Here is a 27,991-nt window from a genome sequence, read left to right as displayed (position 1 = left end):
CAATGCGCTCCACTGATGGGATTCCAGGTTTTATAAAAATGTTTATTTTACAAGAGGCTATCTGGGATGCCACTATAGTATTCTACAACGAGTTAAAATCAATACCACACAAACAGGAATACTTTACACATACAGTACACAGATTATTGGGTGCATAGCAGAAGGGCTGTTTTGAATAGTTATAAATGCAGCTATATATTGCTCAGCAGTCATAGAGAAAAGGGGGTGAATGATGAAATATAAAAAATGTGGAAAAAAAACAATATTACTTCTCTTAAATAATAAGAGAAAGTTGACAAAATTGTGACTCCAAAGTGGCTTTGCTGATTTTATGACCAGAAAGCAGCACAGTCGACCAGCAGAACTGCTGAATCACAATCAGGGAGAATCAAGAGGATCAAGTGCATTTGAAACTGTGTTTAAGGCAGATACACCAACGCACATCAGTAAAGGAGTAGCAACAACGTCAGCAGTCATAAGAGTTGTCTCTTTTGGTTTAGAGTTCAGGAAGCAGGACATACTATCGGTCCGGAGCACTTTGCACATGTAATCATCCTGTCTGTTGGTCTCATTGAGACCTACACATGTGTACCTTCATACATAACAAAGAGTCACACGGTGAAATACAGTTGGTTTACACAAATGGAATCAAATGAAACTTTCTTCAGTCTTTCATCCTATCCATACGAAGGAAAAAGTCACTTCAAATAAATCTGTTAATTACACAGTGGCTAATGACTAATTTGAAATAGACCTTGGGAAAGTGCATTTTTTTAGTAAGGAGTAGGAGTTTAGTCTGGCACCCATTCTGTCCCATTAATAAAACTCCAGTAGCTCAACACATTTTCCATCTTAACAAGGAACTGAAAGGCATCACCAAACCTGAGCAAATTCTACAAAACAGTGTAAAGATCATTTGCCATCATTATCATCAATATCAAACATGAATTATAAAACAAAAAAGATATACATACACAAGGCTCAAGCTTTCACAAAAAAAAACTAATAATAAAATTTAGTTCTGCTCTACTGTCAGCAACAGATTACTGAAGAAAATGTACTTCAAAAAAACAATGGGTAGAGTACTGCAACAATTACTCAAACACAAACTCTTGTGCAACTTGTGTCGAGAAAATGTATACTGATCAGAAAAACTCAAATGTGTGCTGCTGAATTCTGTTGGAATGATTGAGCAGGTCTGTAAAAACATTCTAAATGATAAAGTACCAAGAGTTTCCCATATCATGCGGTCAGGACCCATGCAATACATTCCACTGCCTCATGCCCGCCCAGCCCGAGAAGACAGTGTAACTGGAAAACAGGGATGGCACCATACGGTTGCTGTCCATGAAAGGATGCGTGTCCTAGGCAAAAATGCATTGGATGCATTATCCTGTTGGGATTTAATGGCAGTTTGCTCCAACGGGTGTCTGTGAGCATCTCGCCTGCGCTTTTGGCTGGGGCCATTTTGCAGGGATAATGCTGATAACCACTGCTTCCTTGACTTCCTAATCCTGAGGTGATTGTTTCATGTTGGCGGTCTTTCAGCTTCCTCTGAAAAGGCACCAAAACACTTCGGTTATTGTAGCCGGTACCTACAACAGTATGGCAAGTGACACACATTTTATTACTATTCCTGAGTCTATAAAGATATGAGCAGTAATACACTGAAGCTCATCATATCCCATAATATACTGGCACAGTAGGCATGAGGGTGAGCTTAGTATAATAGTGGTGATATCTCATGGTATACCACAACCCTTTATTTTACTGTGTCTCTGTCATTATTTACATTTACAGTGTTTAACAGACAGCATTACAATCAGTAGTTATAGGGACAGTCCCCCCTGGAGACACTCGGGGTTAAGTGTCTTGCTCAGGGACACAGGGGTAGTAAGTGGGGTTTGAACCTGTGACTTTGTGGTCTTCTGGTTCAATGGCAGGTGTCTTACCCAGTAACCTACTATTTCATTACCACACAATATTTATTGTCTATACATTACTGAATAATTAATAAGAAATGCTAAATGCTAGAGCCCTTGATAATAATAAATAAATTCTGATTGTAATTTGCGCTGGAAATGGAAATCAGCTAAATGCCATAAATGTAAATGAAAAATATTTTATAAACTGCTGTGATTGGTCAATAATTTTTATTAGTATGTTGGATGGAGTTTTGTGAGACCTGTGGGTGAGGGAGAGTCGTCATCTCCTGCTGCTGTAAACTGCATCTCACTCCCTAATGCAGCAATGGAGCTTCGGGGTCGAATGCATCGATCACCAGAGAAACTTCTACGGAGCCAAGCCTAACAAAAAAAATAAAAAATCATGAGAGTTCATTGTATTTGCAGTACAAATTTAAGGTGAATACTGTTAATACACAACTGTTCAAAAGTTTGGGGTAATTTATTTTTTAAATGTCCATTCAAATAAAATGAAATTGATCAAAATTGTCCAGGCATTGTTGATTTTGTACAAAAGCTTGAAGCTGTTAATGTATGGAATATTATAACAGTGAACATGGCTCGATGACAAGCACAGATGACACGTGGCAAGAAAAAGTATGTGAACCCTTTTGCAATTTCATGTTTTTCTGCATTCATTTGTCATAAAATGCTCTCAGATCTTTAAGTCAAGGGTACAGCCAAATCTTTCATGTTTTTATTGAGAACAACTATAAATAAACTCACATCACTTGTGGAAAAAAGGTGTGTGAACCCTTGAATTCACTACTACACAAAAAAGCTAATGGTGTCTGGTTAAGAAAATTAATGTAAGTTTCCAACCAGCATCAAGACACGTGCAGACAACTGAGCTAGTGTGAATCCATTACTAATGCTGTCATACTAAAATAATCTGGTTTGTATATAATCTGGTTTCGAATATTAAGTACATTTAGTACATCATGTTCCAATATTTCTTGCACCAAAAATATATTACATTTGGTGCTTCTTAACTATTTCTTGTAATATGTTGTGACCTTATCCTACAGTAATTGCTTTGAATTGCTTTGAATGGAGTACCTTCCCAAACTATGGATATGGCTGTGGGAATAACATGGGCTATTAGGTTACCCTGCATATATTTTTTTTACATTTTAGTTGGTTAGTTGGTCAATGAAGCAAATGCCTTGTGCCACAAACTAATTCCGTACAGTGATTTAAACAGGCGGACTTTGCTCACCTTGCGTGTAAGGGGGCTGCTTGGGGCCGAGGCACTGCTATACAGGCTGAGGCTGGAGTTGGAGCGACTCACTGTGAGACCTTTGGAGGGCTGCCTGAGTCCTGACATGTCAAAGGACTCCGGAGACAGGTACTTCTCCTTAATCTTCAGATTGGTTCGCCCTTTAACTGTAAACCCAACAGATGACTGGTAACAAAATATGCTGCCTGTAAAATGAACGGAATAAGACCATAATCACATGTGCTTGCTCACCTCTGCATGGGTCATTCTTCACCAGGAATTCATCTAGAGCTGTCCACCCTCCTCCAACTCTAACCATTAGCGTGCTACGCAGGATTCGGACCATTCGCAACTGCTGAGAATCTCCAAACTTCAAAAAGAGTTAAAAATTATGAGTATCATCATATGCAGATGCAGATATATGGAAGTACTTAAAAAATTCAGAGAATACAGAACCTACTCTGTAGCGATTGGCACTTATTTGTTCCACTTGAAACCTTTTTGGGCAGTTACACTGAGACACCTGTCTTCTCACCTAAATGTAATTGTTCTTTTAGTAGCATTTAAAAAAAAGTTTATGATGACCTTATTTTAATAAAATCAGTGAACAGTTTTAGAAATATACATGACTTACCTCTTCATTAATTTGGTCTGCATCTAATGGCCGTCTGTATGGGTCTCGGCTTGGATGGAGAGCGCTCACAAACTCATAATAGTCAATGTAACCATCATTGTTACTATCAAAGATGGTGGCCACAGCTGTCATTTCCAATGAATTGGTGGGAAATTCTACATGTGCAAAAGTGTGAAGATTCAGACATTAGAGGTGTAGGGAAAATATCCTACCAACTGTGTGCCTTCAAGTCTTCATTTATTCTGATAACAATGTAAACCCATTAGTAAAACCGCGTTTTTCCAAACGTGCTTTTGGAATGCCCCATGCCAGTAGAAATCAAAATGGGATGGCGTAAAAGCATCTTGGCAGGGGGTAATCCATAAAAAGGGTTGGAAAAGCTCGCTGTACAGGATATTTCTGATCACATTTTTGCTCATATTTATGCTAAGAAGAATTCATGACAAATTTACTGGCCAAGTTTTTTTACAACTTAAGAGTAAATCTGTGCTTACTTGAGGCCAAAACATTCTCAATGAACTCCTTTTGGCTTATTCTGCCATCCTGATCTCTGTCAATGCTTCGGAAAACATCTAAGATTCGTGACTTCATGTGACTGATCCACTGCATGTAACGCTTGCGCCACACATTGAAGTCAAAGTTGGCGAACTCTTCCAGCTAAAGCAACAGATTCAAACATATTACCATTACAACACAAACACTGGACACTGAATACACAAGATTATTCTGGTCTTGAGGAGAAATAAAGACGGGTGGGATCAACCTCTCGTAGCCTTTGCTGGTGCTCCTCCAGTCGGCTCTGCCGACCGTGGGCCAGAAGCCAGAGTTGTTGCCAGCTGCTGACCAGTTTACACAGCTGAGGGGTGTGAAGGTGAAGGTTCTCAAAAGGCACAGGTATCGATGGCTGGCGTTTTAGGGTGCTTTTCCTCTCTGCAACAGAAATAGAATTAAATACTAACATCAACACATCTTGCATATACACAGCTCTGCTCCATTAAAATTAAAGGAAGAGCATGAAAACACATCAGATCTCAATTGAAGTGATTGTCACATGTGATACACAGCAACACAGCACACAATTGGGAACATCCACAGACTCTGGACCCGCTTCAATTAGTAAGGACATGTCTCAGCCACCATCACTCTCAGCACTGGAACCCCCCAGGGCTGAGTTTTGAGCCCGCAGCTGTACTCTTTGCACACCCACGACTGTGCAGCCACAACAAACTCCACCACCACCATAAAGTTTGATCACGACACTGTTGTGGTGGGCCTGATCTCCGACAACAATGAGACTGCCTACCTGCATGAGGTTGGAAATCTGGAGAATTGGTGCCAGAGGAACAATCTCCACCTGAACCTCAGCACGACAAAGGAGTTGATAGTGGACTTTAGTACCATGCAGGAGAGTACCAACTAGACCCCAACACAGTGGTGAAAAAGGCCCGGCAGTGTCTCTACCACCTCAGACGCCTGAGAGACTTCAGACTGCCCTCCAAGATGCTCAGGAACTTCTACACCTGCACCATGGAGAGCATCCTGATGGCAAACATCTCAACCTAGTTTGGCAACAGCACCGTGCAGGACAGGTGAGCCCTAAAGAGGGGGGGTCGATCAGCTGAACGCATGATCTGTTCCAGGTTCCCTGACCTTCAATCGACCTACAGCAAGCGGTGCTGCACCAGGGCCAGGAAGATAGTGAAGGACCTCAGCCACCTCAACAATGGACTGTTCTCTCTGCTGCGATCAGGGAAGTGCTTCCGCTCCCTGAAGTCCAACACAGAGAGAATGAGGAGGAGCTTCTTCCCGCAGGCTGTATGAGCTCTCAACCACAACACTACATAGGACAGAACACTAATACACTCCAGCACTTTCAATCACTTCTGGACTCTCCCCAGAATCTTGCACAAATGTTCACTTTACTTTCACTTTACACATTTGCACACCTTCACCCTACCTGTTACACAAATTTTATGCTAAAAACATAAAAGTGTAATATTTAATTATGTTTGCAATATTTGCATATTGGTTCACTTGAATATTTGCAATATTGAGGTCTATAGCAGTTACTAAAGCATTTCACTGCATATCATATCGTGAATGACTGTGTATGTGACAAATAAAATTTGAATTTGCTTACCACCCAAACCACTCCACAGATGCTGCCTTTTCATTTACCTTCACATGACCGTTTCCCATTTAGAGAAAAAAGACACTTATGTCAGAATGCTGTTTAATGAATTCAGCTTGCCATTCAATACCATCATCCCCCAGAAGATGTCATGAAGATGTACATGATGTGTACATGTGTACATGAGCAGAAGGCCCTGAGGTGTTTTGAGGATGGCAGAGAGAATGATTGGAGTTCCTCTCCCACCCATCTCTCAGCTCTACAGCACCTCATCCGTCGAGCTGGCAACATTGTGAAGGACTCTCATCACCCATCACATGCCCTGTTCTCCCTCCTGCCATCTGGCAGATGGTTCTGCAGCATCAGAACTGTAACTGCCAGACACTGCAAGAGCTTCTTTCATCACTAAAAGACTCACACAACACTTCACTTTCACATTTGCACAATATCAACTCTTTACCTAAACTAAATCTGCCCAGTTTGCATTTCATATCTGTCTCAATTGAAATATCCTGGATATACTCAAACTTTTCGTTAATCTCTGGCAGATATCGGTTCTGCTGATGGGTTAAGGACCCTCAACGGTCCTGTCCAGTTCTCCTAGAGCTCCAGTCTCCTGGAACCTGACTGTGCTGGGAGACATAGTAAACCATCTGGCAATGGGACGTTGTTGATGTGCCATCCTGGTGGAGTTGAACTGCTGGTACAAGCTCTGTAGGGTCCAGGTTATCGACTCGTGCTACCAGTCGTCACACTGACCCTAGTCAAATGCAAAAATCCTGAAATGCAGTCGAAAGAAATGTCTGTGGCCTCCAGTTTTTGGGGTTGTCTGTGTGTTGCCCCTTTAGTTAACCTGTTGTCAGTTTCATCAATGTCAAAACAGTTGACACTGATTAACAACCCCCTCTGCTACGTAACTGACCACATAAATATAAAATACTCTGATAAAATGGTGTTCCTTTAATTTTTTTTGGAGCAGTGTATTTATTGCAAAAAATACATTGTGCAATATTTCACTAACTTGTTGGTGTCTTGCGGCTTGGAGAACTTTGCTTTTTAGGAACATGTTTCTTCTTGCAAGATTTTGTGGCATTTTCAACTTCAGGTACTTTCTGATTCAACTCCTCCATGAAAACCTAAGGAGAGGGGAGAGATGAGCACTGAAAGCCACTCACTAGAGCAGTGACGAATGAGAGAAGGGTCATTATCTCAGTTCAAGAACATGCAGTGCGAACTCAGTTTTGAGAACCATGTTCTGCAGTGTTTTTTCATTGGGCATGTTTTACCATGTGCTTGGTAATCAGCTCTTCTGTCTGCTCCATGTCAACTGGCAGTGGCTCTTGCTCCAACAGGTTGAGGGTCTCCTCTGCAGAGGAGATCCACTCTATCAGCCTGTGTACCTCCTCTTTCTCAGCCTCCAGAACGGCCAGGGTGGTCTGCATCCTCCCACCTTGCTGTTGTGCCCATGTCTGAACCTGAAGGTACAAAAAAGAAATAGAACAAACAAACCTTGTGTTTAGAACCTTCAAATCCAAAAATGCTTCCACTACTGCTAATGCTTCTGCACTATTTAAGTAAATTAATTATGCTCACTTCCTCAAAACGAGTCTTGGTGACACTGATCCAGGACTTAATAGTGATGACAGAGTCTGGGTGGCAGGACGTCAGAATCTGCTCGCCAAGAGTTTGAATAGATTCTAGCACCACCTCCTGGTCAATCAAGGAACTCATTGATTCCTTAAAAAAAAGTTTAAACATCAAATTAAGAATGTGAAAATGACTGTATTTGGAATGCAACAAACCCTGCTGAAAAGCACCTGATGCTGTTTATGAAATTCCTGCAACGCTTCTTCTTCTTCTGGAATCACCCCATACTTAAGGGCCCTTTCCACATCTGCTAAACGGTCCAGAAATGTGTGAACCAGCCTGTCAAACTCTTCCGCCTAATGGACGCAAACATTTAAAACCAACACCAGTCAGGCATGGATGCTTAATACTTAAAATAGCTTTTAATACTTGAATACCTGTCGGAGGGCCTCCTCTAGCCTGCTTTGCTTGGAGACAGACAGCTTACACACGGCCTCCCATCGGCATTCTAGCTCCTCCATCTGCTCCTGCAGCCAACGCGAGTCTGCAGTGCTGCCCCTGGTCAGGTCTCTGACAGAGCGCTTCAGTGTTTTGATGCATCCTGCTCGCTTCCCAAGTTCCTTCTGGAACACCTGAGTACCGACAACACAGCAAAAATATTGAAATAATGTATTTTTGTTATACTATAGCACTTTCCACCAGCCAGAACTCTACCTTGTGTTTGTCAATCAAATTATTAACTAAATCCTTTTCTCCACCAACTGCTACATCTTCTGCTAACTGAGGCTCAGCTCTGTATAACCAGTCATTCAGGGCTTGCAGGGCATCAGTGAATCTGCCTGAAAACAGCAGGGCCTCCTCCAATTTGTGTTGTCTGGAAGAGAAATAAATTGAATTTTTCTGAACTTAACTTTCTTTACAATGCAATGATCTGTCCCGTGAACAAATTGGGAAGGTCTCTATGCCAACTGACCTCTCAAAAGACTTTCCACTGATGGTGTCCCATGAATCCCGGAGCTCCGACACCATATTTTCTAAGTGTTGCTTGTCTTGAGGGCTCTGACATTTTTCAAGTAGACTCCTGCCGCTCTTTAGAGTCGCATCATACATGGGTCTCTTAGACCGTAGAAGCTTCTGGAAATCCTGGAACAAATCACAAACATTTTGTTTATATTTATTTAACCAAAGGCATTGTACAGTACTATACAAAACTCTTCATCTAAGCTGCAAGCAATTTTGTTGAGCTAGCAAAAAACCTATACTAATCAAATATTGGTTCTCCAAAACTGTATATTACTGAATTTCTGTATTTTCATGAAGAAAAGACATTATGTGAAAAGACATTTGCTTTTTGCTCATTCATCAGTTTAGTGAGTAGTGAGGAAGGCGACCACCAGTTCTTGCACATCTAGCACATCTCTAGATATCACCTTGAAAAATTTGCCGCTTTTACTTATTAATCACTAGTGTTATTGTGTTTTACAATTTCAGAACCATTTCAGAATTACTGATGGGAAGAAGATATTTCCACTACTGCATAAAACAGTTGTCATTAATTCTGTTACCATGCAGGCTGCAGGAATCACTGACACCACGTACATTCCTACTCAGAATGAGGCCCACCTTCTGCTCAGTCAGTTGCTGCTTTATCTCTTCGTGGGAGACTGCAATTTCTTTGTGTGTGTCCAGCGTCTGTTCTACCTCAGTCATCCAGTCCACCAGGAGGTGCCAAGACTCACTGAACTGAACAAGTAAGCAAGATTCAGTGCTGCATTCACAACAACAGAGCTGGGTAGAGTTTATTCAAGTATGATTAGCATTACTCCAAAATAATATTTTAATAAGAATAAATAATAAGTGCAAGTAAAACATTACTCAAGTATGAGTAAAAATGAATTTAGTGGTAGGACTACTCAAGTACTGAGTAACTGTTGGATTGTAATATCTTTTTTGAAATTATGAATTCAGACAGAAAAAATGTAAATGTTTACTGTTGCTACATTCAGAATGGTCCAATAGTCATGTTGTATGTTTGCGGCATCTGTCTGGCAAAAATAAAGCATACCTAATGTGTGGAATATATGGAGTAAAAAAGTTGAGTGTTGTAGCAAAATAAGAGTAGAGAATCTAATTCACAAATGTACTCAAGTAAACTCTTAGAAGTACTTTTTATTACTAAAAGTAAATGTAAGAGAATAAATGTAACTCATTACCATCCACCTCTGCACAACGGACAGATAAACATGCTGTGCACAATTGCCTGTAACTGTTGTCTGGTAAGTGTACATGTGGTAGTTGGTGTAGGCCGTTTCGATTTACTCCTGTTTTATACCTGTTTTGCCTGCTTCCTGACGTCCTCCAATGTCTTGCCCCTCTCTGTGATGCATTGGTACAGTTTCCTGTAGCGGTCCTGTACAGTCATGACCAGGTTCTGCACCACATCACTGTCCTCCTTCCTACTCAGTTCTGTAATCTGTGCAGCTGCATTCTCCAGGGTGCTTTTCTTTTCTCCGTATGAACGTACCTCGCTCACCAGCATCTGCGCAGCGACGAGTCAAGTGAATACAGAAAGGCATGGACCCAAATGTCCAGCCACACTCATTATCCCACCCTTTCTCACCCTGTGGTCTTGTAGCTGGCCAGTGACTATCTCAAGAATGAAGCTAGGAGGAGGCTGAGATCCAATGGCCTCTTCGCACTTAGCCATTTTTGTCAGGATGTCTTGAACATTACTGTTAAACTCCTTAGCAAGACTCAACCCCTCTGTTAACTTAGCCTGATGGAAGATCAGAAATAAAAACCAGTAATTTAACATTATAAATGCATTGCATACTACTACTTCACATTTCATACAAAGATTACACAGTACATTTATATTCAGAATATACAGTGAATTTGATTGTTGCAAATAGAACTTATGAAAATATATATCCAGAGAAAGATGTCCAGCTTGTCGTTTAGGCTGCTCCTGACCTTGCGCTCCTGCATTTTGGCATAAACAGAATTCCACTTCTGCTCCAGTATACACAGACTGTGCTCTGTGTTGGAGCCACGGCTCACATCGCTGCCCTCCAGCATCCTGTTGATGGCGCTCCGAACATTTGTGTAAGCATGCATCTTAGACTCCATCTCATTGCACAGCTCCTACAGCATAAAGACAGAACGGGCCTTAGACGTCCACAGGAAATATGCTGACTACACATCCTGCCGGTCTGAGAATTACCAGGTGTGCACTGAGCCTCTCATTGGCCGAATCAGGCATACCCCACACAGTTTTAGTGGAGGACAGCCTCAGGTCTGTGTTCTCCAGCCACTGCAGAAGGTCCTGGATCTCCATGGTGACATCTTGAACCTAAAATTATTATAGAACTACTTACTATGCATAGCTATATTTAAATGTTCTTGCTGATCTCTAGTACAACACAGATGAAAGTAGACTATAGTAGACTAGTTTACAACACAACATGCAGAGACACACCTAATTCTGGTTTTGAAAAGCTATATTTTAATGCATTCTTAATGCATTAAATGACAGTCATTAGGTAAGGCTAAGCTAAGTTATATTAGAACAGGTTATTGTGACCTGGCTCAGGCTGTTTTCCAGTTCTAGCTGCCTGCGCTCAGTCTCACAGCGCACAAATTCCCAGCGCTCACTGAGCTCTTCCAGCCGCGATTGAAGCCCATGGGGGCTATCTCCTCCCCCAGCTTCCAGCAGTCCCCGGCCGGCCTGGTTCAGAGACTCTACAGTGTGGACGTGGGACATCACATCATTACGTAGAACCTGAAACAAAAGTACCTCTTCAGTCTCAATGTCTATCTCAGCCTCTCAATGCACTGAAGACGCTATCTGAACAAATATCATTAAAGTAATGATTTGGTCCGATTTTATCACTCTTTGAAATGCTTTCACTTAGTGCATTTATTCATTATAAATCAAGATTCAAAATCACTGTCTTCCTTACTGTCTACCAAGCTACTGACTGTCATGAATGAGCGAATTCTTGAAAACTCTGTACCTTGTGTTTGGCCAACTCAATCTCACAGGTCTGCAGATCTATGCTGATGTGCCTGGAGGCCTGGAGCAGCTCGGCCGTGTGGGACACCCAGGAATGGAGCTCATCCAGTGTGTTCTGGAACTGACCCAGACCCAGCAGAGCACACTCCAACTGGTGCTGAAATCACAAAATGTCACAAACACCACATTACTAATATGCCCCTATTGTTCCCGCCCGTAGGTTAAATTTGGGTATCGCTGGCCTCACCTGTCTGCAGACAGTTTCTGTTTCCAAACTGTCCCAGCGCTGACGGAAGTCACACAGCGGGGAAACTGAACCTGGCCGCTCCGTGCCCAGGGACAAGCGACACACAAAGCGATGGTTCAGACTTTCAATTTCAATCTTCTTCTGGTAGAGTTCCCTCTTAAACTCCTGAGAATGGGGTCACGGGAACAGTGAATTCTGGCTGATTTCAGATCAAAGCGATCTGATTCTGAACCTCTTCAAACCCACCTTAAGGTCGCACAGTTGCTCTTTAATAGATGCCAAGTCAGGTCCCACCAGGAACTCTTCTGTAGACCTGAGCTCTGCTGACTTTAGCCACTCAAACAGCCCCTGCAACAGGAAGCAATAAGTAAGAAATTGTTTGTGTGCCATATTTCATTATGCATTTTTTTTTTTTTTATTTGTTTCATTCAAATGTGTATGGCACAAGATACCATGGAGATGTCACACAGATCAGGTCATCCAAATTATCTGTTGCCCGGTGGCAGAATGTCACACCCTGTCATACACATATCATTAAAGCCACAGGATGCTAAGAGCTTTTCAGAAAGGGTATTCAAATTTCAAGTCTGACAGGGGCCAATTAATGTGAAACGTTGCCACAATTTCTCACATTTAGTAATGAAAGACGTTTTATTATTCGCTATTAGCCAGACATACATTTAACTAGTTTTTTTTATCAGTTGCAGCCAAAATTAGAAATTGTTTTTTGTCTGGGTCTCATGCTTGAAGAGTTAGCTGCTCATCCTCCTAGATTGAAAAAACGGGTACATACCTGCATAGTGTCCTGGTAGTGTAGCGCCATCTGTAAAGAGTCCTCCAGTTTGCTGTGACACTCTGTCCAGATTTTGTTCAGGTTGTTCCATGTGCAGTAGAGCTAAAGTGACAAAGAACAGGTATTTTCAGGTAAACAGATATATAGATACTTGATTCATCCAAAGATGAAATACATTTTTTTCATGACTCACCTCGTCCATGCTCTTGGTGACATCGGGTTTGTCCGTGTCCCCACACGCTGACATCAGCTCCATTCCCAGAATGCCGAGGGTATCAAGGTCCCCCTGTAAGCCGTCTATGTCCTCTCTGAGTGTCTGTGGAGATGTGGGAGTGTCACTTGGCGAAGACGCATTGGAGTCTGTAAGGTTCCTTTGTTTTGATGAGGTCTGCATACCTGCATGGTCTCAAGGCTTTGTCGAATCGTCTCAGAGTTGGACCGACAAGAGTTCAGGTCCAGAATCGCCTGCTGGCCATCGTTCAAGCCTGCTGTAACTTCGCTCACGTCATTCCAGAACCTGACTGCCAGCTCCAAGAGGTTCAGCAGCCAGTGATCCCTGTCTTGTGCCTCGACGTGGGCTTCTTCCCAGAGTTGAGACAGGCTGGACACTTGATCCTGGATGGCTACATGAAATCAAGCATTTCCTTCTATCCTTATGTAAGAGCCCAAACCTTTTACTGGTATACTGGCGTTAATCTCTGTGTGTACCTGTACCAATAGATCCATGTCCTGCAGCTTGTGTGTTAGCCAGGAGCTCATCCGCCTGCGTCCTCACACTGTTCAGCCCCAGCTCCAGCTTAGACAGCTCGGCCAGGGTGTGCTTGTTGTCCTGCAGCTGCTCCTGGATGCGTGGGGTGAGGCCCTGCAGCATGACTGTGGACTGCATGTGGCCACGCAGACGACTGAGACTCTCCTCTATAAGCTTCATACGCTCGTTTAGCTGAAAGACAAGAGCGTGTCACTTACACTTGCTCCTAAAATCCCCCTCGGTTTCCTGCACTCCTGAAATGTATTAGTTGGACATGTGATTTATACCTGTGTATAACGGGGCAACGACTCCTCCAGTAAGGCGGCCACCTCTCGCACCCTTTCCCTGATGGCTTGGTGCTCTACCTCAACCTCTTTGGCTTTGTTGCAGTACTCCTCTCCCTGGGTGGAGTTTAGGTCTGACAGACGTTTAGCCAGCATACCCAAACGTGCTATCAGGGGCTTATGCTCTGCAATGGACTCCCTCAGGTCCTGTGTAAGGAAATGCCAGCTTCGTTTAAAAAAATCATTTAAACAGGGTTACTGATTGACATCCGATTGTATTTAAAATAATTTAACATTACTAAATATAAATATATATTTTTTGCACAAACGACTGCGTCCATTGTGAATGGCAAAAAAAGAACTTCATGGTTAAAAGGACTTCAGGTCACAAGAGGCTGTTAAAAAAATGTCTTCTTTTAAATACAATTCAAGTGTGCGTTCAAAGTGAACAAGGAACAAGAGTGGAACTTGAGAGATGAAAGGACATCATTGAAAAAATGAAAGGAGGGATTGCAAAACAATGCAGGCCCTTGAAGTTCCAGAGGTAAGGGATTAACACCTGTAAGAGGTCCTGTTGTTCTCTGAAGGCCTCAAAACTGATGGTGTTCAGGGAAAGCTGGCTGGTTAAGGCTTTGGTTTCCTGTAGCCATGGCAACACCTCAGCAAAGCCTTCTGTGAACTGGGACAGAAGAGACTGAGCATGCTCCAGCTGCAGAACCACATGGGAATTGGTGGCTGAAGTAATCTGACACTGTTCCTGCAGGGCATCAAGGTGTGTCTACAGGAGGAACAAAGGTCAAGACAAACGTTCACACAGAATTAGACACTAACAATGTTCTCGTTTTTCATTAAAAGCACTAGAAAAGAAAATAATAGGTCTTTGGTATCAGTGTGAACTTGGGCTACCTGCAGTCCCTCAGTTTCGCCTTCCTCACTGTACATCTGTAAGAGTTCAGAGATTTTCGCCATCTTCTCGATGTTGAACCTGTGCTGCAGTATTTCCACTGAAAGTATCTGAAAATATATCAAAATGATTTGCACTGATGAATCTTAATATTAGCATGTTTAGAGAAATGGACAACTAGGTTCTTCTATACCAACCTTCTGTTCATATAGTTGTGTGGAAATGAGGTCCGGATCCAGAGTGATGGCTGTGAGATCTTCCAAGGCCGCAGCAGTCTCACGAAACCAAACCAGCTCCTTTTGTATTGCCTGTTCCAGCTGAGAAAAGGATCAGAATCAGAAAAGACAATGTGTACTTGTTGCTTCAGTAAAGAAATACTTGCTAATTAAAGTCTAATGTTTCCATTAAATCAAGAGGGTATTCCATTTTCATAATTCAGAAGCAAATCTTTGAAGCTATTTTAGCACCAAATTGATGATTATGTCACATGACAACATAAAAGTATGGATCTAAAAACATAACTAGTAGAAATTGGCATAAAAAAAAACAAAAAAACAAGTCATATATTCTCTTACCCTTTGCCTTTCCGCAGCACAGAGTGTAGCATCGCCATGATGTGCCTGCCCTGATGGGGCTAGCAGTTCTCTCTCAATTCGGCCCAGCCACAGGTGGAGGTCCTCCTGGCTGGAGGTGCAGCGGCTAGAGGCCTCCAGGGCCTGCTCCAGTCGCTGTAGGACATCGGCACTGCTCAAGCTCAGCACAGAGTAGCGGACCCTCAGACTGTCCACCCGCTCCTGCACCTGCTGGGACTCCTCGTCTGAGAAACCGCAGTAAAGACATGGCGAATTCAAATTTATTCCATAGATACGTCTATAAAACATCCACACACACATTTACTGTGAGACGTAATGAAAGATATAAATATACCTGATACTTTCTCCATCAAATCACGACCATTAATTTGAAGTGTTCCCAAATCTGCATTTTTGCCTTTTATTTGATCCATCACAGCCTATTAAAAGGAAACAGGCTTTTTTTGGTGTTCAGAAGGCATTCAGAAACAAAAAGGTGTGTACCACATCAACAAGGTCATAAAAGAGGAGCTTTGAGTTTCACACCTTTGCTTGCTCTGTCGCTTCCTGAAGATGGAGCATCCCTCTCTCTGCAGTACGCAGCTCTGCCAGGTCCTGCTCCACAGATATAAGCCACTGCTGCAGACTGTCCATACTCCTCTGAAACAACTGTGCCCTGGGTAGGACGAGCTCCAGGCTTGCTCGCCTAAAACCAGCGACAATCCAGATAACGTGGTTACACCGACCATTCCAGAATGCTATTATCACTATTCCAGGGCATGGGAACAGAAACTGTGGCCAACCTCTTTTCTGCAACCAGCTGCAGAGCCTGCCATTTCCGTTTTAAAGTGGACAATTTCAGTCTGGTCTGCTCCTTTTCACCTTCCTCTAGAGCCTCAGATAGATGTGGACCCTCTAGCATCATTGTCTCCATGCTGAGCTTCCGGTCCTCCAGGAGGCGCTGCAAGAGCTGTGAGGTCACATGGCATCATTAAAGCATAACTTGGATGTTCAATTGTTCAAAAATTTCTACATTGTAATATGAATAGAATAATATGTGCCAAATTGGACTCTATTGCATTTGTGAAATGATCTTGCGGGAGGTTTTCCAAGATAAAATGCACTACTAAAAGAGAAGATGCTAAGAGCGGCAATTAGTATTTAATTTCCGGGATTTTTTTTTTTTTTACTTGAAAAGTAGTTCAACGGATGTGCTATTCAAGCCAAAGCCTTAGGTCCTGTATCAAGTGTGCATTGTGAAAATTGAGATATTTTCTCGAACCCAGTGTGCTCACAAAAGATTCCAATTCCAACTGAAAGGCTGTAAATGTCTTTTTATCCTTGTGCACAAAAGAACATTGTGGCCACGTACATTTACTGTTCAGCTCTGAATGGCAGTGAATTGGTTGAACAGTGTGAAATGCCCTCACAATTGTTCTGGCAGTTCATGAACTGTGTCTAAGCATCATTTTCTTCAGTAGATACCTTCTGCTCCTGTAGCTGTGCTTTCACCACCTTAAACTCTGAAGATGGAGGTTTTTGATTGGCCGTAAGTTCTTCGATCTCCCCGACCCACGTCAGCAAAGCCTCCAGATTCTGATGAAACGTCTCAGGGTCGCCAAACTCATCTTTCAGTGTTAAGGCGGATCGTGCTCCCTTTAAAGAAGTGACTGATTATTAATTGAGGGAATAAGATCACCGGTGAAGAACGTTTGCTATGTTTGCTTTCATGTACCTTCCACCTGTCCAGGCTTAAGTCTTGGTCTGAACTGGAATGCCCATCACTTTGGAGCTGCGAATAAAAATGTCATTTAAAGTTCTGTTTTAAGGTTAAGTGCAGTAGCAGGCTTCTAAGAACGAGGGAAAAATAGACGGGCAAAGTAGCATTAAGCAAATCAAATGAATTTAGCTGCAGTTGGTGACTGCTGATTTTTTAATGACCTCAGCAAGCTCCTCAGCTGCTCCGGTTAGGACTCTAACTGTCCTGGTAACGATGGGGTCACCACCCTTCCCTCCTGATGGGTACTCTGTCACCTCCACAATCTCAGTCACAATGGTCTCTGTCACTTCTGTGACTTCTGTAACCTCCCGAGAGCTCAGTGTTTTCCAGGACCAAGGACTTCCTGAGTCCCTTCTCTGAAGGCTTGATCTCCTCTCCACCCCTCCCTTGTCACAATGGCCCAGAGGTGAGTGTCTGAACTCTGTGGCATTAGTCATCCTGGGCAGAGATCCATTGTGAGGTGTTTTGATGGGTGAGGGAGTGTTACGCCAAGCGTTATCCAAAGTGCTGGTGGTTGTAACTGTAGGGGCAGGAGAACTCCTGGGCTTTTCCGGGGTTGGACATGGTTCCTCGTCTTCCTTCTTCTTCTCCTCGCGAGGTTCTCGTGGAGGCCACTCCCTTTTTCTCTGATAACACTCCTTCAGGTAGTCCTCGTCTGTCCTAACGTGCTTGGACTTGTGACCCAGACAACTGGGCCGGCTGATGAGGTTACCCATAATCCTCCAGCCCTCATGGGCTAGTAAGGTGAAAGTTTAAGGGAGGCCTCTGGGCCATGCATGCATCGGTTGAATCAGCTGCCTAAAACACAAGGGTATGGAGAGTGAATACAGCATGCTGTCCAAAGGTCTTACACCCTTCCAAAACCTGACTAATCACAAACCTAGACTAGAATCTACACAAGATCTAACACTTTATGTCATTTTGTTGCACTGAAATTTGAGAACAAAATGGATGAGACACATGATCTCAGTTTCCAGAATGCTAAATTCCTTCTTCCCTGACCATGTCACCATGATTACAAGCATCCATATTCCACATCAGACAAGATACCAACTGAAATTGGCCCAACGCCTATTCAATGCCCCAAAAATCATCCTACTACAGCCTTTACATTTACACTGTCCCACATTTTTTTTTCTGGCAAGAAATCCAACTGACATCCTTCTCCAGAATACCCACTGTGTTGTCTGGCAGACAAGCCCTGTGTCCCCTGCCAGCTCAGTACTCACAATGGCCCCGGGAGCCCATTAGGGTTTTGATCAAATATGACAAGCAAAAAATGTTGCATCATTTCCTGGTCATAAGCAGTGAAGGGGTGCTAGTTACGGGGTGGTCATTGGGAGACGATGGCTACGTGCTTGGAAACCCGTCTACAGAGGAATCGGAAGAATCCCTAAAACTTTATGCTACAGTGACGACTCATGTAAAATGTATCCACATTAAAAGGCTATACGGCAATATTACACTAGGTCAGCGAATCAAAACACATTTAGATAACTGCTTTGCTACAACTGCATTTGTCATGCTAGGCAATTTCCATATTACCACATTACCACAATTTAAGACTAGTTAATGCAAGAACAGAAAGCAGTGGATTGTGGGGTCGTTGTGGCTGTGGGGTCATTTAGGATGACTGTAAAACAGTATTATGGGATACATAATTACGTGCTACCCAAACCTGCACAGGGGTTCTCTGACTCAGTGGACAAAATGATGCTCAACTTAACACTTAGCTTTTGCTCTACCTGCTCTTAATGAAATTAATGAAAAAGGAAAACATAATATGGTTACAATCAATTAACTAATTGCCTTTACCAGCTTGTATTGATGTGTTAAACAGATTTATTAGCTATTTTCTGGAATCAATCATTTAATTACCACAACCAATCAATACATTTCATTATAATGTCACTTTGTGAGGGTGGATTCCTCTAAAGATGTCAGTCTGGTCTTAACACACCAGTCAGCTGGAAGAGGCACTGGTCCTTCTAGGCATTCCTGATGTGGATGAACGGCACTGAGACAATACTGAATCAATATTTGTAATGTCAGTGCTCAAATTTATTAATAATTTAATAATGTTGTCAACTGGTGAACAACTTTAATTGCTTTACACTGTTTATTATCTTCATTCATTTAGATGAATTAGGGGTTTCTAAATAAATACAGAATTTAGTATTCAGATGGTATTAAGATTATGGATGACCTGTCATGCACAGTCTGTTGATATTCTACCACAAATCAAATTTCACATATACTACAATACATTTGAAAAGATATATCTAAAGTCAATATACAGCACAGCACGAAATACACAATGACAGCACAGCACTTGTGATTCTATGCGTGGGTCACGAACAGTGACAAACCAAATAGGGACCCTCGCAACCACAACAATCAAAATGGCACCAGTAACCATGACAACAGCCAGGGACATCTGGACATGACGGTCCTTTTTCTCACACCTATAAAATGTTGTATGTGGGTGTCAGAATGTCATAGACAGTGGTTGCTAACCACAGGCACTCTCTCCAAAGTTCACATCCAGGTCATCCACTTTCTGAAATGACACGGTTTATTCATCCTCTTTTCCCATCTCTCCAGAGCAGTAAAGTGTCACGGGCCCTATAAATGTAGCCTAACCAATTCCTGCACTCGACCCATGATGACCCAGGACATCTCTTCACTCAGCCTACTGAAGATCCTCCCTCCCAAAGTGAGCGTGATTTATGAGGCTGCCTTGCAGAGGGGTTTTCTTCTGAATTAAATTAACGTGGTAATGGAGGGATGGTCCTATTGACCATCTACAGGCCACCTATTGAATCACAAGAAACTTGAGTCTGTTGTGTTGTAATCCCATTAATTAAAAAATGTGATTAATTTGCCCTTTCTTCATAATGAAAACAGACGGACATATCTTTGACTTTGGTTTTATGAAAAAGACATTTGTGATATAAAGACAACATAATTAAAATAGCAGGACCACACAGGGACTGAACAGGACCTTTTTGTTAACTACAAGTGGCCATACCGAGGAGAACTATAGGATCAAACATGGCTTGCCTTAAGGCTGGTGCCATGTCACATTGCATTTGTTAGTTATGCTGGCAAATATTCCCTCATGCTTAGGCCCCACAATAAAAAAAAATAAATGAATGAAAACTTGCAGTTTAAGGTGAGGTGAGACCTACTGATCACACCAATCACGGTAATGGGTTTTAATATAAGCTGTCAGATGTGTGCCTGCCCAATAAGGCATGTAACAACGTCTTTCTTAACGAAAAAGGACAACACAATATGTGTGCCTGACGGACACTTCAATTCCAAAACCACGCACAACACAACGGCATTCAAGAAAAGAAACTAAAAACACAAACTGACAGAATCTATTTAAGGAATATGCTTTTAATTTTTTTTTTAAGCATAATCATTTTAATTCTGCCCCAATTTTTTTTTTTTTTTGTTACAGTTAATTCCTCATTGTCTTGAATTTGAATAAGAACATACTCACAACAGTGGTGTTTGTAAGAGCCAGTGGGGAGCCAAATTCCTGTAAATCCCAGCTTCTGATCAATGCTCTTCACAATATCTCACTAGCACAATTTCACAACTGCTGCCAAGACGTCCCGAAAGGAGATTGCTGGCGGTTTTGGCCGTTGGGTGTTTCAGTTGGTGCTTACTTACCCCTGCGCAGAGAGAGGTGAACAAACAGCTAACCGGCCAATTCCAGCGGCCCCTCCGTCATCATTCAAAGTGAGCGGCAAGGCAGAGCCCCTTCAGCATCTTTAGAGCGGCACCCACCTCCTCCCAAGACAAACGGCCCCGTGCTCAAACACAAGTGTGTGTCCACCTGCTCCCACAAACATCCACCTGCTTACACACATGAGCTTTCAAACACACACACACAGGGCCAGATACTCCATGCTTTTCCGTTGCCCGCAGCCACAGGCAGACAATATCCCACTCTCCTTCACGTTGCCCCCCCCCCACCCCTCCCACTGGCACTCCTCCCTCTCTCCTTTGTTGCGCGGCGGCTCTGACAGAGAAATTCCTTCCTGGTTGGGATGTGCCGCGGGGGAACAATGAACAGTAAGACTATAGTCCTTGTATTCCCGGCTTGGGCAGGAGGTAACGTACCCTCGGGAGGTGCCTGCGTCCAGGTAGCTCCGTGACACTTAACTCTACATGTCCCCTTGTGCCGGACAGTTAGACATCCGAGTCCTCCCGTCTCCATTCACTTTCCCTCCCTCCGTAAGCCCCTCCCCCAGGCTTTCTTTGGGCTCAGAAACTCCATGCTGCTTCTGGTTCGGGATCGAGAAAAACGAGACAAGGAAAGTAGGAAGGAGAAAAGCTTTCTAAAGACCCCCGGGCTGCCCCCCGAACATTCACATGTTAAGTGACAGCTGCCTCCAAGTCCTCTCGTTCTCCCTCTCCCGTGCTCATGCAGCGATGGTAGGGGCACAAGTACAAAAGGAGGGACCCCTGCCCCAACTGCCCCTCCTCCACACACAGACACACACAACCCCATTCAGGGCCAGCGCACTAGCCTTCTCCACGGCAACAAAGACTACTAATTACTGTAAAACATCTTCAGATTACTTTTCAACACACTTCCAGACGCAAAACTGCCAACCTGCAAACAATAAGGTCTGGAGAAAAGAGGGGGTGGGGGCAGAGTCAGCATCTTCACAGCGGCGTTGTGAGATTATCTGGCTGTTCCATCAATGAACTTTTGACACCTTCTGCCCACTGAGCGACATAGATAATCATACAAAGGTCTAAATGAAGAATATGATGGTTTTTTTTTTAAAGAAGGAAGGTGAAATCCTGAGTGGTTCTTCTTCTCTTGGCTGCAGGTGCACTTCAGGTGCACAGGTGGGCAACAGAAGACACCTCCCCCCCCCGTGGCTTTTCCCATGATCCCCAGTCACCAGCTTCACTTAAACCGCATGTCCTCTTGGATTAGCCTAGAGAGGGAGAGTGGCAGAAGGGGAACTAAATATCGACCAGTGTCACCATGTGGAAGAAGAGTGCACCGAGTGACAAATCTGCTCTCTTTCTCTGCTGCTGTATGTTCATCTGCTGGCTGATGGGTTCTTGGCCACGTCCAGGGGTTTAAGATTCATTCCCGGTTGACCCTTGTGTTTCAGGCAGCTGAAGTGAACCTTCTTGTTTTTTCTTCTCCATCCTTTGTTCTCTAGCTCTTCGAGTGACATTGATCTCAGCTGAGATCTATCGCAGATCTTCTCCCCTGCGGCATTCCCTGCTACAGTTCAATTAAAGGATCCAGAGTCTGATCCAGAATAATCATCTGCCTAAATTGTTCAAATAAAAATTGTACCCCAGTACAAATGTGTTTAGGGTCCTTGTTTTCCATGTAAAAAAAGCAAACAAAATTAATTTAAAAAAGTTAGAAATAATGATTTTTATTTGAAATAAAATGTCAAAGATTCCTCCTTTTAAAGTTTGACAGAGATTGGGCATTCTAGCTGTCAATTTGTTGAGGTGTCTATAATAATTCATTAATAATGACATAAACTTGTCATTAGTGAACACAGCATAGTCATTTACAAGATACTTGTCTATTAATATTATGTTCATAGCACCTAGTTAAGGCAGATAAAATAACTTGTGGCCTGCTTTCTATATGACATTCTGTTTCTGGAAAAATTTAATTCTTATTTTTTTGTATAATTTAGCCATTGGTTAAAATACACAAAGCCTCCTCGTTTGTTAATGACTCTGCTCAACTCGAGACGAATGAGAGAATCCCCAGGGCTGGTCTTTGTGTCACTGCTTATTAGAGGCAGTGTTTCTAATGGCTTTGCCTGGGATCCCAGTCTCTCTCCCAGCCTGAGAGCTCTTGGCAGACGGAAGACCTCCCCCTGCCAACAAACCCATGTCCTCTAAAAAAAAAAAAAAGACACCTGATCTTCTTCCCCAAGAAACAATTGAATCTTTGCCTCCACCTCGCAGACCTTTCCAATTCGGCGTGAAAGAGCTTGGCCCACCCACACCTCAAAAGGTTAAACTAGTCTTGGAGGGTGTTATTAGCCTAGAGGGTAACACACTCACCTATGAACCCAGGTTCAAATACTACCATTGTGTCCTGGTTAAATATTGATTGTAAATCGCTCTGGATTCCCAGGGCAGTGGTGGCCTAGCGGTTAAGGAAGCGGCCCCGTAATCAGAAGGGTGATGGTTCGAATCCTGATCCGCCAAGGTGCCACTGAGCAAAGCACCGTCCCCACACACTGCTCGCCTGTCATGGCTGCCCACTGATCACCAAGGGTGATGGGTTAAATGCAGAGGACAAATGTCACTGTGTGTACCATGTGCTGTGCTGCTAGGATAATGGCATCTGATAAATGCCATAAATGTAGATGTAGTCGCTACAGTTAAAGATGAAATTGTGAAAGTGAAATCAAAGGACATGTCTGGAGAATGTACTTCCCACTGTACCACTGTGCTTCCAAGAGGTCAGATCCACTTCTCAGTGAACATGTCTATTAAAAGTGATCTGTTAAATCTCACTGGAATGGCTGATGCTCACCGCATTAAATATGCAAGACCCAAAGGCAGTGGTCTAGGCACTGTAGATCTATAGTTCTTATATCAAATTAGTCCCAGACTCATATCTACCATGTCTGTCTCATGTTGACACGCATCCGGCACAGCATTGCAATGGTATAGAGGTATGGATACAGGGGTGCATCACAAGACAGCCAAATGGGTTGCAAATTGGACCAAATGTGATCAAAGCTCCCATGTGCCAGAAGACCTGAGAGCAGTAAAGTGGATTAAATCCGACTGGCGTGTTACCCCTCCCCCAACCAAACCAGTTCCCAAGCACTTTCCTTCTCCTCTTCTCCAGACTGAAATAAGAGTTCGGCTGCGACCCCCTTCTGCAAACAGTTGCAGTCACATTAGGGTTCTTGTCAATGAATGAAAAAAATTGGACGCTTTATATAGGTCGCAAACAAAAGCACACATTCCCTCCACAAACACGGCGATTTATCAGCAGGGCCCTCACTTCTGTGAAAAGCATGTGTCCAGTGAATGGGAATAATGCGGCTCCCTGCCGTGGTGCGGAGGATACTGGAAGTTTGAGTCAGAAAGGGAGGAGGAGGTACTTCTCATATCTGTTCCCCGTATTCTCTCACTTACGGTATGTCGCCACAGTTGTTTTGTTCTGAATTACACCACCTTGTGTGAGTGTGTCTGTGAACATTTCTTCTGGATTCTGGTATTTTCTGCAGTAATTGCTGCGACTGTAGCCCGTTTCGGTAAAGATTCTTGGTCCTTGGCCCATGAAAGTCATTGGAAATGAAAAGTGACGTTTGAGAGAGTGTGAGAAGAGGAAAGCTCCCCTGGGCCACTTCAGTGCTTTTTGTAGGTTACGTGTGCAGAACATATTTACGATTCTGGCTCCGCAGTCATCTTCGGGAACCTCAAGAGCACAAGACACAGACAGTTTCTGTACAACAATCTTCATTAAAGGAACGTCAAATACGGAGGAGGCAGCGTTTCCAGTAGCAAAAAGGCTATGTGGTTTAGAGGAAACAAAGTGGAGGTGAACTTCTGTGGAAACATAGCTGCAGGCCATTCAGGAAACGGCTGAAGTGTCTATTGAGAAGAGCAGAAAGCCTGACTGCAGGTCTCCGTTGAGTGAATGCAGAGGCGTGAACGAGCGTCGACATGTTTGGACATACACTTCTCCCTCAGTGGCAGGTGTCTTCTAGCTTATTTGCTGTTTGGGGCCGACTAACACGTCCCCACAGACGGTAAGCAAGAGTGGAGCAGATTAAGCGCATTAGCATGACAAAAAAGCATGTGGTTGGGTGGAAATGTAAAAAAAAAAAGAAAAAAAAATGTAAATAAAAACTAAACGTGGTTTTTATTTTACAGAAAAAAAAACAGTAAAAATATGTTTTCGATATGAATGTAAAGGACTGAACGAGGACCGATAATAAGAGGAAAATGGATAAATCAGAGAATTAATCACAACATTAACCATATAAAATGGCTGCTGTGTAGGAAATGAATATCTTTTAAATCAACGAGTAGCCTTGGTCAGTTGCCTAAATTGTGAGAATGCTTTTTCTCAGGCCAATATTTGAATTCAAAACAGATACTTCATGGGCAGGTTACATAGGCACCATATCCCTATGGTAATTTTTAAAGTTGATTAAATTGCGTTTAATTGTAATAAGTTTAATAACTGAACATTCATTTGTATGTATATGTAAAAATGATGTAAAATGTAAATAATATTCATCATCCAGTGTAGGTTTAACTGATTATTTTTGTGAACAGCATTTCAGACATTTGTGCAGCAGGACTATACCTGACACCCTCCACATTATTTTGGATTCCTAAATCAGACCCCCTTGTCCAGAGCGACTTACATTAGTGATTACAGGGACAGTCCCCCCAGAGCAACTTAGGGTTGAGTATCTTGCTCAGGGACACAATGGTAGTTTGAACCTGGGTCTTCTGGTTCATAGGTGCATACTACAACCCCATTAGAGGTTAGAGCTGCTCAGACTCTTACATTTGTCCTGTTTTCAACACTTGATTAAGACCTTGAAAGGTGCCAGCAAGATATTCAAGTTATTCACTTCACCTCTCCGTGGTTTTAATGTCCTGGCCGACATCATATTGGGCTGAATAACATGCTTTATTAATTACTGGATTAACAAATTTCATATGCCTAATTTACTAGTAACGCAACAATGAATAACAGTAATAATGAACACCACTACACATTCATCTACATCTAAACCCAAGAATTAGGCTCTAATGATGATTAGGAAAATGATCAGTGTAGATGAACTGGGTGTTCACAACAAGCCAAGTTGTGGTTTGATCAGAGTGTTCTGCATGTAAGATCCTTTTTCTCCTCATCCTCGTCCTCCCCTCTGGGGCTAATGTTCTTTCAATCTGCTCCCTCATGTGTGCAAGGGGCCTCCGACACCGACCAGCTCCCCGTCCCTCGGTCCTCGCCGCACAAAAGAGCCCGCCTACCCCTCTGCCTAAAGGAGGTCCGCGCTCTCGCTCACTCCTGCTCCACCCCCCTCTCCCAATTGCTGCCAGCCCTCCTGGGCTTTGGTGTCAGTGTTCGCTGCAGCAGAGAAGGAAAAAAAAAAAACGTCTCTCTCGGCCTGGAGCTTAAAGCGCATTGGGTAGGGATGCTTCTCCCTGTGCCATGGGGACAGTGGATTAGCTTCATATCGCTGCTTTTTTGTTTAAAGTTTTTTTTTTTTCCATCTGTTGTTGGCAACTTCAGCCCACACAATTCCTGGTGCCAGTGGGCTGCCTGTTTGATCATGGATTGTATTAACTGTGATTTTGGCATAAATTATCCTGAATTAGCAACAAGTTAGTTTTAGCTTTTTTTTTGAAAGGGGGAAAAAGCAGCACGTCAACCTCACTTGGACACACTGTAGTGTAATAATATACTCGTATAATATATACATATATAAATAAATGCCATCTGCACACAGGCCTGCAAGAAAAAGCTAAAAGTAGCATTGGATTGGATTTTAAAAGAATGAAAAGTCGCACGTACAGCAGGGTCTACCGGCGGCAGCCTCATCTCCATGTTCTTCAGCCAGTGCCTCAATGCACGGATCTGGCTCCTGAACTCCCACTGCCATTGGGTCCAGTTTTCCACACTCTGTCTGGAAGCATCACTGTCGCAGACAGCATTGTTTTGTTAATAGTTTGCTCTGTTGTAAAAAATTAAATATCCAACTGGATGACAATCTCTTTCAATTATTTAAACAACGATGCATATAATAGTTGATATATAGTTGATCCAGATGTTAAATGCTGTGGAAGTTCCCAAAAATTGTGAATGCTGCCATTTCGGTCATCCGAGCAGCCGAACCAAAAAGACTGATGCAAAGGACGGCAAAATGAAAAAACGTGCCTGTTTAACAAATCATCCAAGTGCTGCATTAAATTAATGAGACCGATGAATATTTCACCCAGAGCAGACATTTACCCATGTTTTGCCGAAGGCCCTGTGACTCCAGAAAATATATCCTCTTCCTGAAACAGAAATAAAACAACCATGGTACTTTGGATTGTAATTGAACCTAGGCGTGGTTCTAACAGCACAACTACACTTAGTGCTATTGTACTAAGCATTATTTAAGCTCTTGGAGAACATCAGTTATTCCCTTTAAACAGACAACAAAGACAAGATGTACAATACAGGCCAAAAGTTTGGACTCATCTTCTCATTCAATGTGTTTTCTTTATTTTCATGACCATTTACGTTGGTAGGTTCTCACTGAAGGCATCAAAACTATGAATGAACACATGTGGAGTTACGTACTTAACAAAAAAGGTAAAATAACTGAATGTTTTATATTCTTTACTTTACTTTACTTTACTTTACGCTTTTATCCAAAGCGACTTACAAGAGGAAGACACCAGCATTCATATTTTAGTTTCTTCAAAATAGCCGCCCTTTGCTCTGATTACTGCTTTGCACACTCTTGGCATTCTCTCGATGAGCTTCAAGAGGTCGTCACCTGAAATAGTTTTCCAACAGAGGTGTTTAGCACTTGTTGGTCCAGCTCACCCCAAACCATCTGGATTGGGTTCAGGTCCGGTGACTGTGGAGGTCAGGTCTCCACTTTTTGTTAAGTACATAACTCCACACGTGTTCATTCATAGTTTTGATGCCTTCAGTGAGAATCTACCAACGTAAATGGTCACGAAAATAAAGAAAACACGTTGAATGAGAAAGTGTGTCCAAACTTTTGGCCTGTACGGTATATCACTATGGGCAAGAGCATCTGCTTAATGTCATAAAGTTTTTTTTCTTCCAAATATATTTCAAACAAACAAACATATTCACTTTCATCTTAATTACATTAATTCTTCAAATGTAAATGTTAAAGAGATATTACTAGCCCCTCTGTAAATATTTGCAGATAGACTGAAATCATACCTTACTCCCATCACTATGGAGAAAAGAAGAAAGAGGTGGAATATATTCTAGATTTTGAGATCTAGCAGGATGGCTAGCATCAGTCATTTCAGGTGAATCTTGACTGACCATCTCCTTCCCTGGCTTCACTGCCTGTTACACAATAGA

The 27,991-nt window shown here is 42.7% G+C and overlaps 1 protein-coding gene across 4 annotated transcripts; it reads right to left on the bottom strand.

The window, feature by feature from the left end:
• Positions 1 to 16: 16 nt before the first annotated feature.
• On the bottom strand, positions 17 to 27,966 carry macf1b (microtubule actin crosslinking factor 1b). 4 transcript variants are annotated; one of them, XM_028979658.1, is made up of 41 exons: positions 27,845 to 27,966; positions 26,888 to 26,934; positions 26,450 to 26,573; positions 16,834 to 16,890; positions 16,584 to 16,754; positions 15,902 to 16,068; positions 15,645 to 15,804; positions 15,454 to 15,538; positions 15,102 to 15,343; positions 14,724 to 14,843; positions 14,529 to 14,636; positions 14,182 to 14,400; positions 13,626 to 13,829; positions 13,299 to 13,530; positions 12,987 to 13,213; positions 12,784 to 12,906; positions 12,591 to 12,692; positions 12,044 to 12,145; positions 11,798 to 11,962; positions 11,552 to 11,707; positions 11,119 to 11,316; positions 10,759 to 10,887; positions 10,509 to 10,679; positions 10,156 to 10,311; positions 9,868 to 10,074; positions 9,159 to 9,278; positions 8,509 to 8,678; positions 8,250 to 8,409; positions 7,973 to 8,167; positions 7,766 to 7,891; positions 7,542 to 7,685; positions 7,235 to 7,423; positions 6,970 to 7,084; positions 4,581 to 4,747; positions 4,312 to 4,474; positions 3,818 to 3,972; positions 3,644 to 3,718; positions 3,436 to 3,553; positions 3,184 to 3,350; positions 2,186 to 2,306; positions 17 to 1,554 (listed from the first exon to the last, which is right to left on the bottom strand). In XM_028979658.1, the coding sequence occupies exons 1-41, from the start codon at positions 27,953 to 27,955 to the stop codon at positions 1,529 to 1,531; spliced, it is 5,994 nt and encodes a 1,997-aa protein (XP_028835491.1). In that variant the 5' UTR covers positions 27,956 to 27,966; the 3' UTR covers positions 17 to 1,528. The 4 variants fall into 4 exon arrangements, with proteins under 4 accessions (XP_028835491.1, XP_028835490.1, XP_028835488.1 ...); XM_028979657.1 differs by lacking the exons at positions 26,450 to 26,573; positions 26,888 to 26,934; positions 27,845 to 27,966 and adding exons at positions 17,040 to 17,676; positions 21,016 to 21,057; XM_028979655.1 differs by lacking the exons at positions 26,450 to 26,573; positions 26,888 to 26,934; positions 27,845 to 27,966 and adding exons at positions 17,040 to 17,676; positions 20,390 to 20,808.
• Positions 27,967 to 27,991: the final 25 nt, after the last annotated feature.

Source organism: Denticeps clupeoides, chromosome 5, assembly GCF_900700375.1.
Source record: "Denticeps clupeoides chromosome 5, fDenClu1.1, whole genome shotgun sequence".
Lineage (NCBI taxonomy): Eukaryota > Metazoa > Chordata > Actinopteri > Clupeiformes > Denticipitidae > Denticeps > Denticeps clupeoides.
This window is presented reverse-complemented; position numbering and strand designations above follow the sequence as displayed.

What these genes read in the sequence shown, in the direction of transcription:
- macf1b (XM_028979657.1), bottom strand. Translation starts at nt 17,594, where the DNA reads ATGGGTAACCTCATCAGCCGGCCCAGTTGTCTGGGTCACAAGTCCAAG. An exon ending in CAGCTGGTTGCAGAAAAGAG is followed by an intron (nt 15,805 to 15,901) that starts GTTGGCCACAGT and finishes CGCTGGTTTTAG; the next exon opens with GCGAGCAAGCCTGGAGCTCG. An exon ending in AAGCGACAGAGCAAGCAAAG is followed by an intron (nt 15,539 to 15,644) that starts GTGTGAAACTCA and finishes TCCTTTTAATAG; the next exon opens with GCTGTGATGGATCAAATAAA.